Below are 13,630 nucleotides of genomic sequence, written 5' to 3'. Positions count from 1 at the left end.
ATGCCTCGCCCCCTCTACATATCGAAAAATATCACATGGGTAGGCTTTTCCCATAATGAGAGCCACGTCGAGGCCACGACTACGGTATGTGGCATGTCCTGCGTCCACAAGAAACTGCACTGTTGCGAAAAGTGTCTCTCTCCCGTGATATAAATGACTAAAACGGGAGTGGAAGCATACTTGTAGGTCACATGCTTACCGCACCGCAGTGCTCGGAGAGAGCTTTTCCAGTTGTTTGGTTGCAAGGGCAACCGAAAAGCGGGGTGATGTCAGGCATCTGAATTGCACCCAGATGGGCCGTGTGGTGCACAGATTGCTTACAGTATAACCTGCATCAGATCTGCAGTGCCGATCTGTGACCGTACGGTACTACGGCCACATGCAGTGCACACACGCAAGGCGGTGTACAAAATTTGACTGCCTCTTTGGGGAGCAGCCAGAATTCTCATACTTTCTTGAAGTCTTGAAAGGGGTGCCACGTCTCTGCGTCAGATATTCTTCGGGGTCGGACGCATTTGACCCGACGCGGGAGGGCTTGCGGAATAAATGCAGACTTTGCCGCGTTCCCAACTGCAATCCCTTTCTCGCAGGGCGTGTCCATATCACCCCTTCGCCTTTCTTGCGGATGCCCTTCCGGGGAAGCTGCAACCACCCCGCACAGGAGAATCTTTTGCTGTTCAGGAGAGAGGACCTGAGTTTAGCGCATGCGCATCATACCTTGTACAAGAATGAATCTCAGGCACCACTGGGAGGCAAATCTGCACGTCGCTGATCTCCATTGGTCTCAACGAGCGGGCACCTACTCTCTTTACTGTAAGCTTCCTGACACGACCTACAATCTCAGCCCCTTTCAGATATGCGATTGTCAAGCAGAAAAAATCGAGACGGAAGTTGTCTTTTACTTCAACGACTCAAGAGAGCCGCATTTATGAAATCACTTTGGGGACTGAGCGGCAGATTGAATCGGGTCAAACTCGTTAAAGCCGTTGCCGAACTCAACATGCGTCCTACGATGAGGTGGCCTCTCGTTTGCGTTCGAAGAGGGCCGCAACGTGGCTTTTCAATTCAGCGATCCTCAATTTTCTGTATTAGTACGATAACAATGTCGATCGCTTGATCAGAGCAGATTTGAGCTGATTCGTCTTCCAGTAGTAGGGGGTGCGTGCGATAGGGTGCACCTTTGAAGTGGTAGCGATCGTGCATCCATGTGCAGTCCTTTACAGATATCCGCCGACTCTTTGAGTTAGTGCTGCGATATGATTTTACCAAATTGATCTTCAGTAGATGAAATGTTCCGGTAGGGCTCGGTGGTGTGTCCATGATCGAAGGATGAACGGGCTCAACGATGACAATGTAGCTTGCATTCTTTTCGATTTCCGTAAGGTGCAGGGGGCTATTTGTTTGCCTTTGACATAAACAAACTCAAAACCTGTGGCCCAAACAACGTAAAAACGTTGTTCAAAGAAAATAAGCTTCGGATACAAATCTTCAAGACTGCAAAGACCACATTGACATGGGGTGTCCAGCTAGATTTTTGTCGTTTATGAGGACCAACAAGGGTTCCGGATATCTTGATGCCCTACGCAATCTGTTTCGAAGAATGGGGTCGTCCAGAAACGTTAGTATTGTGAACGTACAATCAGAACCTCCTAATCAAGAACGGAGCTTTTGTACAGACGAGGGTAGTGTAGGTCCGGCGGACGGACCTCTAATTGGTCTGTGGCATTGGACATCTTTACTCTCTATCATAGTTCCAGTGGGGTCTGCCCGAAAACGGTGAGGTAGATTTGGGAGTATCTGCAAAAAGACGAAAGCGCATCCTCCACCTACGAGTGCATGGTACTGGGTAACGTAGTTGTGCCTATTTAAGCTACTACATGCTTCCGTGCTGAAGTGCGCAGTCAGTTCACCTTACCAACCGCAGCCGTACCTTTGTGAAGCAACCGCATCTCCGAAACGCAAGATGAGAACCTCCATTTCAGTCCTTCTCTTTGTGGCCCTCTTGACATTCGCAGCTGGAACTGACAACATTGAAGATGGAACCCTTGTCGCTCCCGCGGACACTGTTCGAGTCTCTGAAAATGAACTGATGACCGACGAAGATGTAGAAGACCTCGTGGGGGACATGAATCGGAATTCGATTCTCAAGCTCATGCGCATGTCTTCAACACTACCTGCCAGGTCTCTTCGCAACAGGAGGTTGTTACCGGTGGCTATGGAGACGTGCATGTTGATGAGGAGGACAGCCTTAGAGCTTGCGAGTCTTGCCGAGAAGGCTGGCAGCCGCAGTTTCTTTGGGCGCTTCCTGTTGCGCATTAGGATTATTATCATCTGGTGGGACTGGATTATCATCATCATTATCCGTAGGTTTAGGTAAGGTCTTCAGTTCGCAAAGACGTGGCCCAGAATCTCTTTCCTTTCTACGATAAGTAAACAATGTAAAACGACATCTGTGTTTTGGAGAAATATGTTGGCTTCGTCGATGCAGTTGCTTTTGGTGTACGGCGTGGGAATGATCTCTTCAGATGTTCGCCGGACACAAGAATGTGAGCTGATTCAGCTCGTTGTGCGACGAAATAATAGAAGGGGAACGAGGCCTGAAGCGGATAGTGTTTCCTTGGCAGACAGGATGGTTGGTTGTGCACTGTGCATGCCCTATTTAGCAGGTCTCATTTGGAACTGAAAAGGCGTAGAGGTGCGACTAGCGAAACTTGGTGTAGTTGCTGATTCGGAATCAGTGATGAGGTGGTTTGCCTTAGCCTCGACGAAGTTCATCTTGGGACCAGCATGCCACCTTCATGCGGTCCGGGTGACTTTAGGTGTCATTGCTGTCTGTCTGGCTCCCCAATATGGGTTCTTCGTTCTCTTCCGATTGCGTTCCCACGTGCACTATCCGTGCTCGTTGTGCGACATGCTCCATACGGTTCGAGTGTCAGTTCCTTCTTGACGTCCAACATGCCCCAAAAATGATTAAACTGATAATGGACGGTCCGCAGGGAAGACCCTTGCTCTCCCCACGCGGTGTGATCAAAAACCCAGCGCCATTCCATTTAGTTAGAGGGGCAGGCTGAGTGAAGTATGAAGGCGGCGAGTTGAGGGTTACAGCAAGTAGGAAAAGTGCCTTAGGTTTGCTTTTATCCGATGCTAAGGTAGTGCTGTGCTAAGGCCCTGGCCTCTACAAAGCGACGCGAGGGAGTTCAGCTTAAGTACACTGCTCAAGGTTCATGCGCAAACAAAGGACAGGGGATGTGGATGTATGCTACGTTATTTGCAGTGTAAGCACGGCAATATTGTTGTAGCATCAATATTGGGAGAAGAGAATGATCTCTTCAGTGTGTGTAACAATGAATCGTTAAGATTCTGCAGAGGGTTAGTGCGTGTACGGGCGGTTTTGAGGGCGTTACAACGCCGGGGGTTGAGGGCAGGCTCCTGCCGGGCGAGGGTCTTCTCGCGTAAGTTGGTTGAGTTTATTCTGTGAGTCGTTCGTCTGTGTGTTCTCTCCTCTTCGGTGCTGGAGGAGGTTGTGATACTAAAAAACTGAAGCGAAAGGCAGAGACAGTTTCTCTGTTCGGGATCTGGCGGAGGCACTGTACTGTTGATCGGGATCCTGGGAGAAGCGATCAGGATCCGGCTGACTCTCCGAGGGGTGTTACTGTAATCTTCTTGTCGCCGACTGACATGATCGGCGGCGTCCGAGATCCCTGTTTCATCACTGCCCAGTCTTTGATGTCAGAGGACGGCAAGGCGCGAGAGGACTCTTCGAGCGGATGACCCATTGAGTGACGCGGTGTTGTAGCTTTCCAGAGCGAAGTAACCGGTTTAGCGCTCCGTTGCTGCAGACCTTGGTAAATGCATCAGCGACATTGTCTTCACTTGGTATTAGAGCTACATCCGATATCGATCCCTCACGGTAAGCTTGACGGGAGGCGGAGATGTCCACCATGAGTCTTCTTTCGGAGGTGTACCTGGACCTTGTCAGCACATCAAAAAGGATTTTGCTATCCGTGAGCATAATTAAGGGGATGTGACGCCCCAACATGCGAGAAATATCATGTCTCAATAAGAAAGAACAGTCGAAAGCGTCTACGAATGCAAGTTTCTCTCCTCCCATGCTTGAGCGTGCGACACGACGCGATTTGTATGATGCGTAGTGCAGGACTGCACACTTCTCTGACTTATCCGCGAGTACGATGATAAAACCGAGTTGAGATCTACTCTCCTCTCGATTATTGAACGAAGAGTTTGCATATACAACTAGACGTAGCGTGTCATGGTCGAGCTTGAGAAATGTGAGTCGCATTTCACCTGTTTTCTTGATATGCCTCACGATGGAGTTGAGGCTTCGGTTGCTTTCGAATGAGTAGGACTCAGCCGTGACTTGAGCAGCCATTGACACTGCACATGCGATGTTAGGCCTTGTGTGGACCAGCTACGCAAGCTTAGCTCGTTGCGAGCGATATGCCGTAAAGGACGCGGTCCTTTGCAGATACTGCAGACTTTCGATATACTTTTCTTGAGAAATACGGCTTTCTGATGGATCTGTCGAGTAGCATTCTAAACCAACGTACGTAAACTTCTTAGCATCGGACAGTTTGACGTCAAATTCTCTCGCCAACATAGCCTGGAGCCTTCTTTTCTGCGTTGGTGTGCCGCTTTGGATCACGTCATCGACATACGATCCTGATACAGCCACGAGTCCGTTGCATAGACGACGAAACAAAAGTGAGAAGTCACCCGTGGATTGTTGCATGCGCACTTTGTCGACATGAAATCTAGAGTTCGTCTCGCACCAATAATCCCCACTGTCCGTGAGGCCATAAAGTGGCCGTATTACCTGCAAAAGTTCGTCAGATCCAAGCGCGATGGACTCTGGTCGCGTATAAACTGGTCGCTTGAGTTTGGAGGCCGATTGTAGGTACGCTTGCTTGATATCTAATGACCATATATCAAATCCCAAAATGGTTGTGGTACAATTCCACACCACGACCCCCGATGGGAGATGAGCACCGCCTGGACGGGCGGTTACTACTGTAGCAATCATGCACGCGCCCTCGGAAAGCGCAGTAGTACCTCCACGGCGTACACGTGGCATAACCGTCGACGCCGGTAGTAGCCACGGGCACACGTGTGCGACCCGTCCGGTAAGTAATTAGCAAGTAGTAGTTAATGGCACAAATTAGCCAATTTAGCACAGTAGCTGGTATACAGTAAGTAACAGCTACTGTAGCGGGACAGGTGTCCTGGCGTCCCACTTAGGGGCTAAGACCGGGGGCACCTGCCCCGTTCCAGTAAACGGGGGCAGACTCGCCTCCCTTCCCTTTACGGCTAATTGCTATCCCGTTCCGGTTTCCCTTATAGTCTCAGGCTTCTAACCCGTGACCGGCCGTCCGGATCTAACACCACCGACCGGCTGCGCGTCACCGGTCACGTGAGCCTTCCTTCTTTTCGAGTCCTTCCGTACGGTTTGCGTTCGGGCGTGGGTTACCCAGCGGCGCGCGCTCCCTTACCTCTAACCCCTCTCGTTTCCGAGTGGTCGGGAAGAAGGTAGTTATACCACATTTTGGTACTCTTGTGGAGGTGAAATAACTACAGAGGTTGAGCGCGCACTGGATCGCCAGCGTGAGCAATTACCGATCGGATTGAAAGAGATCGAAAATCACCGCGTCGATCGCCAGTGATCATCGACGATGAACCGTGCGGATCCCGCCGGAGAAGATACCGCCTCCGGACGAGCATGTACCCGCAGTGGCAGAGGCTCACAGCGCCCCGGGGTCGACAATCCGGAAGCCCTGCTACGCCCGCCGTCTACCAGGGGCCAGAAGACCCCTTCCGTTTCGGACACCACCGCCGGGCTACCGGCTGGTGGGGGGAACCGCGTACAAGTACTGTACGACGCGTTACTCCCGCGACTACAAACCTGGATGGAGGATTTCATCGCCGAGGAACTACCTCAGGTCGTCCAGGCTTGCCTCGACCGAACGGCACCAAGGCTGGTGGCGGAGCATGCGGACACCGCGCTCCGCCTGCTGGACGACAAGGTCGCCCCCCTCGTACGCGACGAGGTGGTGGCAGCGCTCGCCGCGGAGGAGGACGAATCTCCGACCGCATTGGCTCTAAAGGGAGCTATTAGCTCGGCCGTGGCCATCTGTCTGGCCACGACATTTACCGCAACGGGTGGCACGGTACCGCCGCCGGCGCCGCGCCGTGAAACCGTTCCGGGCTCAAGCTTTAATATCGCTGATCCGATCGGCGCCGTACCCGGAACTGATAGGATGGACCCTCACCCGGAGGGCGGAGCCATCTATCTCCCAACCGTTCACGGTGCTACAGGGAGGACCACAGAAAATGTCCTCCCCATACTCGCCGGTACGGGCGACCCCCGCGGGACAGACAACCGCCTGGGGCTCCCCGAGACAGAGAATCGGGACCCGTACCGGTTGAGCAGAAGACGTGCACCCGGCACGCACAGGACCGAAGCGGAATACACCCGGTATTCCGACGCAGAAGACCCCCGTCACAGGACGGATGAAGACCGCGAGGGACGCCGCTGGCGATACCGCGATAACCGCGAGGCACGCCACGGGCGATACGGCGATGCCGGAGGGGGAGGATACCCCTCCGATGATGACCCATCCGGTTCGGAAGAATCTCGCAGGCGGGGCCAGAGGGCACGCCGCGATAGAAGCCGAGACCGGTACTGGCACGACTCGTCCGATTCGGAAGACTACCACACCGAGTCGGATGAGGGGCGTCGTCGCTCGAGCAGACACCGCCGGGCTGCCCCAAAGAGCGACGAGCGACGGCCCACGGTAATCAGGCCCCTCAATGACCTGTTTACCAAGGCCGTCAACTACAAAACCTACCGCCTGGAACGTCGTAGCTCGCGCTACGACTCTACAGTAGCGCGGCACATTAACCGTTACCGGAAGAAACTGGACGTGCAGATGAGGTCCCACACGTTCAGTGGTCAAGATCGGATTGCGGTATTGGGATTCCTCGCACGCCTCAAGATGGCGTGCGACCACAACGGGATCACCGAGGGAGCCGCCGTATGGTGCTTCCAATTCTACCTGACCGGGCAGGCTCACGCCTTATTCCAGTCCCGTCTCAATGGTAACACCATGGCGGTTGACGTGGAGCGGTGCGAGCTGCTCCGGACATACCAGCAGGTGGCCAACTTTCTGTTGCGCACCTATGCTACCGACGAGGTAATTTCCGAAGCGGTTGGGGATGTGACCTCCTTTCGTCAAAGTTCAAACATGACGGAGGAGGTCTACAGTGACCACCTCTGGGACAAGGCACTCTGCTGCGATACGGTATTCTCCGACAGGCGGTTGAAGTCCCTGTTCGTCGAGGGGTTACTGCCCTCCACGTGCGCGCAGGTTCGTAATTACCTCGCCACGCACCCGGATGTGGACTACCAATCCGTCGCTCGCTATGCGCAAGCGATCGGGGAAACCAATCGGGCCTCCGGCCGACAAGGGATGTCAGCCATGGCTCACCGAGAGCCGTCCGGAGCGGCTAGAAGATTCGACCGCACCCCAAGGACGAGGCCCCTGCTGTCGGTTGAGTCGGCATCCGACATCCCGGCGGCCGGGGGATTGGCTGAAGAAGCAATCCTGGCCGTGACGGACCAAACCGCCACGCCGACCTCGATGAGCTCGCCACGGACGAGTTATTATCCGTCTCCGGCAGCCTGGACGGCGAGCACCCCAGTGCCACCCGCCAACCCTGGCGACGTGCGCACAGGACCGTACGGGAGGCAAGGGCAGGATCCACGCGTCCGGTTCTCCGGCGAGAGATTTCCCGGACCGCCACCGTGCTGGTTCTGCCTGGACACCACGCACCGACAAGAGGGGTGCCCCGTCGTTGCCGATGCGAGCATGCGGGCCAAGCATCTAGAGGCACGAGAGGCCATTTACCAGAAGCTACGCATCCGGCAAGGCCTCCGCCTGGGATCCCCGTTCAACCGCCAGGGGCCGTCCGCTTGGCGAAACCAGCGTCAAACGTCCCCCGCCGGCGTCAACGTGGTCGAGGAACCGCACCTCGACCATACCGAAGACCACGTGGCGCGAGCCGCGGATGAAATCCGCGAGCACTTGCTGCTGACGAGGGAAGCCGGGGAGGACGCGTAGAGGCGACGACGTCTCTCCCCGTGCCCAGCCTCAGAAGCTTAGACACCCCCGATCCGGCTGCGCCAGTGGAAGCACAGCCGGGTAACCGAACGGAAGTCCAGGCCATCTGCTTCTTCAAGAAGCAGAATTACAAGATCTCCGCGACGGTTGGTCAGAAGCAGGCGTTGATGGTCGCCATCACGCCAGTGCTTGACTCAGGAGCCGGCCCGAACCTCATCCATTTACGGTGTGTCGCCGAGTCGTGGCGACCATCGATAAAACTGGTTCGGAGCCCAGCGCTCATCGACGTGTCAAACCGCGCGATGAAGGCACTAGGGTAAATCCCCTTGCTCGTCCGAATCGGTGAGTTTGTGGCGCGCGTCCTGTTCCTGGTAGTCACGAACCTCGCCGTGGACTGTATCCTCGGTACGACTTTCCTGGATCGCCACGTCAAGGCGATCCTCCCACCGCAACGGAAGGTCGTGTTCCACGACGCGCCACCCGTGGCGTTGGTCGGAGCAACCCCCTCGAGGCACGACCGCAAGATGGCCTCGAGGAACACCGCACAACAACTACCGCCGTCGGATAAACTCGAACGGAAGCAGGTGGCGTTCCCCGCCAACACACCGTCACGGAAGATCCGCCTCGTCAGAGGGGTGACAATTCCCCCGATGACGCAGGCCATGGTGAGGGTCGCCACGCCGGTGGAGGGGCTATGTTTTTTACAGAACTCCCCAAAAACCGCGCACAAGAATTTGACCCTCATGGCACAGAGGGTCATGGATGTTGTCCCCGAAAACCCGTTCTCGGTAATGCTCAGCAATGTTGGGCACCGCTCGGTTCACATCCCGAAGCATACCGTAATCGGACTGGCTCTTCCGTCACCCACTCACATCCTGACCCTTGGTGACTCGGCCGCGGAAGCGGCCGAAGCTAAGGAAGGGGGAGGGATATTTAATTCCAACCTCTCAACCGCAAAGGATGGCGCGGAAGAAGCCGCCAATAACCGTACGGACAAGGGCGGGGCTGAACAAGCCACGCCGCCCAAGGCGCACCTCGAGGCGGTTGGAACGGATAAACCCGAAGACACTGCCGCCCCTGAGGAGGACCCCAACGCCTGGCAGGAGGATGTCCACATCGGTTCCGAGGACGACGAGGTACGCTCGGAGATCCTCGAGGTACTGTCCGAATTCAAGGACATGTGGACCGGCCGGCTGGGAAAAATCGGGGCCACGAAGCACCGGATTGAGCTCAAGCCCGGTGCTCGCCCGATTTAGCAGGCGCCTTACCGCGCTGGACCAACCGCACTGGACCAACCGCACGGGAAAAAAAGAAAACGGAGATCGACCGCATGCTCCGGGCAGGGGTAATCGAACCCGCCACGGCCGAATGGGCAAGTCCCGTGGTATTCGTTCCTAAAAAGGATGGTACCATGCGGTTCTGTGTTGATTACAGAAGGCTCAACGCAGTCACCGTTCGGGATTCCTATCCGTTGCCGAGGATGGACGAGTGCATCGATTCCCTCGGCGACGCTACTGTCTTTACCACGCTGGATTGCAACAGCGGGTATTGGCAAGTAGAAATCGCCGAGAAGGATCACGACAAGACGACGTTCGCGTCGCACTGCGGGTTGTACCGATTCCTCCGCATGCCGTTCGGTTTGAAGAACGCCCCCGCTACCTGTCAGCGGGCCGTCGACATCATACTGTCGCGGGTAAAATGGGAAACCGCACTGGTCTACTTGGATGATGTTATCATCTACTCCAAGACCGTAACGGAACACTTCACGCACGTCCGCGAGGTTCTACGCCTACTGTGGGACGCGGGCGTGTCGCTGAAGCTGTCGAAGTGCGCCTTCTTCGACACCTCGGTCACCTACCTGGGACACGTGATTCGACCAGGCAGGTTGGAGGTCGAGCGCCGCAACGTGATCGCTATCGAGTGCGCTCGACCTCCCCAGAACCAAACGGAATTGCGGTCATTCTTAGGAATGTGTAATGTTTACCGCCGGTTCGTGAAGGGCTTCGCGAAGATAGCCGCTCCGTTAAACCGGAAGACGGGCAAGAACCAACCCTTCGAGTTCGAAGTCCTGACCGATGAGGAATACGAGGCGTTCCTGGAACTGAAGAAGCGCCTCGTGTCCCCACAGATGTTGGCCTTACCCCGGTACGGAAAGAAGTACACCCTGGATGCAGACGCGTGCGCGTACCAGGTCGGCTGCGCCCTGCTACAGCAGCAGCCGGACGGCGACCGCCTACCGATCGGTTATTGGGGCCGCGCCCTCACGGACGCGAAGAAGAACTACACCACTACCGAGAAGGAATGCCTTGCTGTCGTGTGGAGCATCCTCACGCTTCGACCATATCTATATGGGAACGCGTTTGACCTCCGTACGGATCATGAGGCCCTCCGATGGGTCCTCAACCTGGCGGATAGCTCCGGCCGGCTAGCGTGCTGGCGCCTCCGCCTAGCCGAGTACGACTACGACGTACAGTACCGACCGGGTATTAAGCACCAACTCGCGGATGGTGTATCACGCCTCCGAGTGGACGGCGCGACCTCCGAACCGGTTGACGACGAGGTCCCCTGTTTCGCGGTACAATGGCGAGAGGACCACAACCCCCGCCAACGTACCGTACACTAGGAGACCCCCGTGGACCCGGGGAGGGCTGAGCACGCGTTCGCGGTTACACCCGAAGAACGCGACGTCTCATCCGTAACGGTGGAAGAGTTACTTCGGGAAGAGGCCAAGGACCCCTTGTGTAGGGCGGCAGCCGAGACCGTGGGGAATCCGGACTCGCGCTACGACGTCGACCGATACGGGTTCGTCGTCCGCAAGTCCCCCCTGGACGAGACCCTGCAGCGGGTCGTACCGAAACGGCTCAGGGCGAAGATATTGTACCTCGCCCATCATACCCGCCTGGCGGGACACCCGGGCGGTACGAGAATGTACTATACTCTCCGGCGGGAATATTATTGGCCTCATATGGCCAACGACGCCTTCAGTACCGTACGGAATTGCGCGTCATGCGCTTCCACCCGGGGAACCTTGGTGAAGCACCAGAAGGATCTCAAGCTCTTCCCAGCGGCAGGTCCACTGGATTTCGTCGCAATGGACCTGCTCGGCCCCTTACCGAAGACGGCGCACGGCAATCGCCACGTGCTCGTCATGACCGACCGGTTCACTAAACTGACGCGCAGTATCCCGTTACGGACCACCACCGCGTCGGTCGTGGCTAACGCCTTCTTGGACAACTGGGTCTACGTATACGGCGCACCACGTTACGTGCTAACCGATAACGGACCGCAGTTTGCCGCCAAGTTCTTCGACGGGGTGTGTGCCCTCCTGGGGGTGAGGCATTACCTGACTACCGCCTATCACCCCCAGACGAATGGGCAAACCGAGCGGTTCAACCGTACTCTGGTACAGCGCCTCCGACACTATGTCGCGGACCATCAGAGGGACTGGGACGAATACATCCAGCCCCTGACCTTCGCGTATAACACGCAGGTCCACCGGTCGACGGAGACAACCCCGTTCGACCTGGTGCTGACGCGACCACAGTCCGGTTTGGCACTGCCTGGTACTGTACCGCAGGATGCCGTCTCCAACACGGAAGATCCGAGGACCCCGGTACAGTACAAGCGCGCGACGCAGCGTAAACTCCGCGACGCCCTTGAGCGCGCGCGGGTGAAACTAACCGCGGCGCAAAGGCGATACAAGGCCAAATTCGATAAGAAGGTGCGTTTCCGTCCGGTCATCGAGGTGGGAGACCTGGTCTATGTCGACCGCCCACCTCGGCCATTGACGAGTACCGAACGGGGAGACCTGCCAAGTAATGACAGGCGACCCTCCGTCAAGCTTTTACCGAAAACGAAAGTCCCGTTTCGGGTCCGATCCGCTACGGAGACCACAGTGGTCGTCGATCAAGACGGGGTCTCAAACCGCGTGAGCATCGATCGGATAACCCGGATGCCGCGGGGACCCCGCGATGTCACTGCGGCCGCCCAGACCCAGCCCGCGGCGGACGGAGAACCCGAACCCGCCGCGAAGTATGTGATCGACCATCTGGTCGATCACCCGGAGAAACGCACAGGGACCCAGTACAAGGTCCGCTGGTATAGCTACACCCCAGGAGACGATGCCTGGGAACCCGCGGAGGGACTCCCCCAGGCCTTCATAGACCGCTTCTGGCGCACGCGGGCGGCCGCACGCCACCGCTTACACCGCACTGGGCGACCCAGCGCGGGGCGGGAAGATCCCGCAACGGGCCTCCCCCGGGCGGCGATTAGCCGCCACAGACGCACGCGGAACCCCGCGCGCGTCACCGCCAAACCCCGCGCCGGAAGACCCGGCGCAGGAGGGGGCGAGGTCGCTAAACCCCGCGCCGGAAGACCGAGCGCAGGAGGGGGCAAAGTCGACACTGACGCACGCGGAACCCCGTGCGCGTCACTGCAAGCCCCGCGCCGGAAGACCCGGCGGAGGAGGAGGCGGGGTCGCCACCCACGCACGCGGAATCCCGCGCGCGCCACCCCACACCCCGCACCGGTATACCCGGCGCGGATGGGGGCGACTCCGCCGAGGGTCTCATCCAGGCGGCCACTACCCGTTTATGCCGCACGCGGATCCCCTGCGTGCCGCCGCTCGAGGCATACCGGAGGGACCGGCTCGGAGGAAGATGACCCGCCGACAGGACGACCCGACGCGGCGGTGGCCAAACGGCTCGGCACCCCGGTGCCTACCCGCTGCCGAGGGACGGAACCCAGCGCGTAAATACCGTATGGGGACGACCTCGCCGGGGCTCCAGGGCACTGTGGACCACGTGTTGCGCGAGCGGCATACACCGCCCGCCACGTGTGGCCGCTGGACCACGGAGGCGGTTCAAGACGTCTCCGATCCTCGGGAAGTGCCCAATCGGAGCTCGTCAACGCGCTGACAAGGCCACCCGTCGCGGGGCGGTAAAATCCGGCCAAAATTACCTACCGGACGGGTGTCCTCCAGTGTCGCGGGGGTAACTGGGGGACCCGCCCCGCGAACACTTGGGACACTCACCGCGCGGAGTCTCGCCGGCATGAGCCAGAGGGTAACCCGGCCGCCACGAGGACAACCGGCGAACAGGTGGGGGAAGTGGCGCTGTAGTGGCGCCCGAGCCCTCGCCTACCGGAGCGGCGGAGCCACGGCTGGGGGTGTCACGGGCGAGGAGGCGCCGGAGCCCCCGCTGGGCGGCAAGCCCCCGCCGCGGGTGCGCGAGCAATGCTTCACACGACCCCTGCCCCGCGCCGGACCCGACCGGCGCGGAGGGACTACAGTACCGAGCGGGAAGGGCAGTGAAGAGGAGGAAGAGAAAGGACAAGAAGGGGGCAATTTACTGGAATGGACGGGACCTGGTCCCCGGGGGCGGTTCGCTACTCTCGCCGCCTCCCCCGCTGGCATCCCTCGCGCAATTTACTGGAATGGACGGGACCTGGTCCCCGGAGGCGGTTCGCTACTCTCACGGCCTCCCCCGCTGGCATCA

The 13,630-nt window shown here is 57.7% G+C and overlaps 2 protein-coding genes across 2 annotated transcripts; one reads left to right on the top strand and one right to left on the bottom strand.

Annotated features, from left to right (window-relative positions):
• The first annotated feature begins 1,963 nt into the window (after positions 1-1,963).
• CHC_T00006057001 (hypothetical protein) lies at positions 1,964-2,377 on the top strand. Its single transcript, XM_005717987.1, has one exon. It carries the CDS (start codon positions 1,964-1,966, stop codon positions 2,375-2,377), a length of 414 nt encoding a protein of 137 aa, XP_005718044.1.
• A 1,332-nt stretch (positions 2,378-3,709) lies between these two features.
• Positions 3,710-4,390, bottom strand: CHC_T00006056001 (hypothetical protein). The gene has a single exon (XM_005717986.1). It carries the CDS (start codon positions 4,388-4,390, stop codon positions 3,710-3,712), a length of 681 nt encoding a protein of 226 aa, XP_005718043.1.
• Between the last annotated feature and the right edge of the window lie 9,240 nt (positions 4,391-13,630).

Source organism: Chondrus crispus, genomic scaffold (genome assembly GCF_000350225.1).
Source record: "Chondrus crispus Stackhouse genomic scaffold, scaffold_34, whole genome shotgun sequence".
In the NCBI taxonomy this organism is placed as follows: domain Eukaryota; phylum Rhodophyta; class Florideophyceae; order Gigartinales; family Gigartinaceae; genus Chondrus; species Chondrus crispus.
This window is presented reverse-complemented; position numbering and strand designations above follow the sequence as displayed.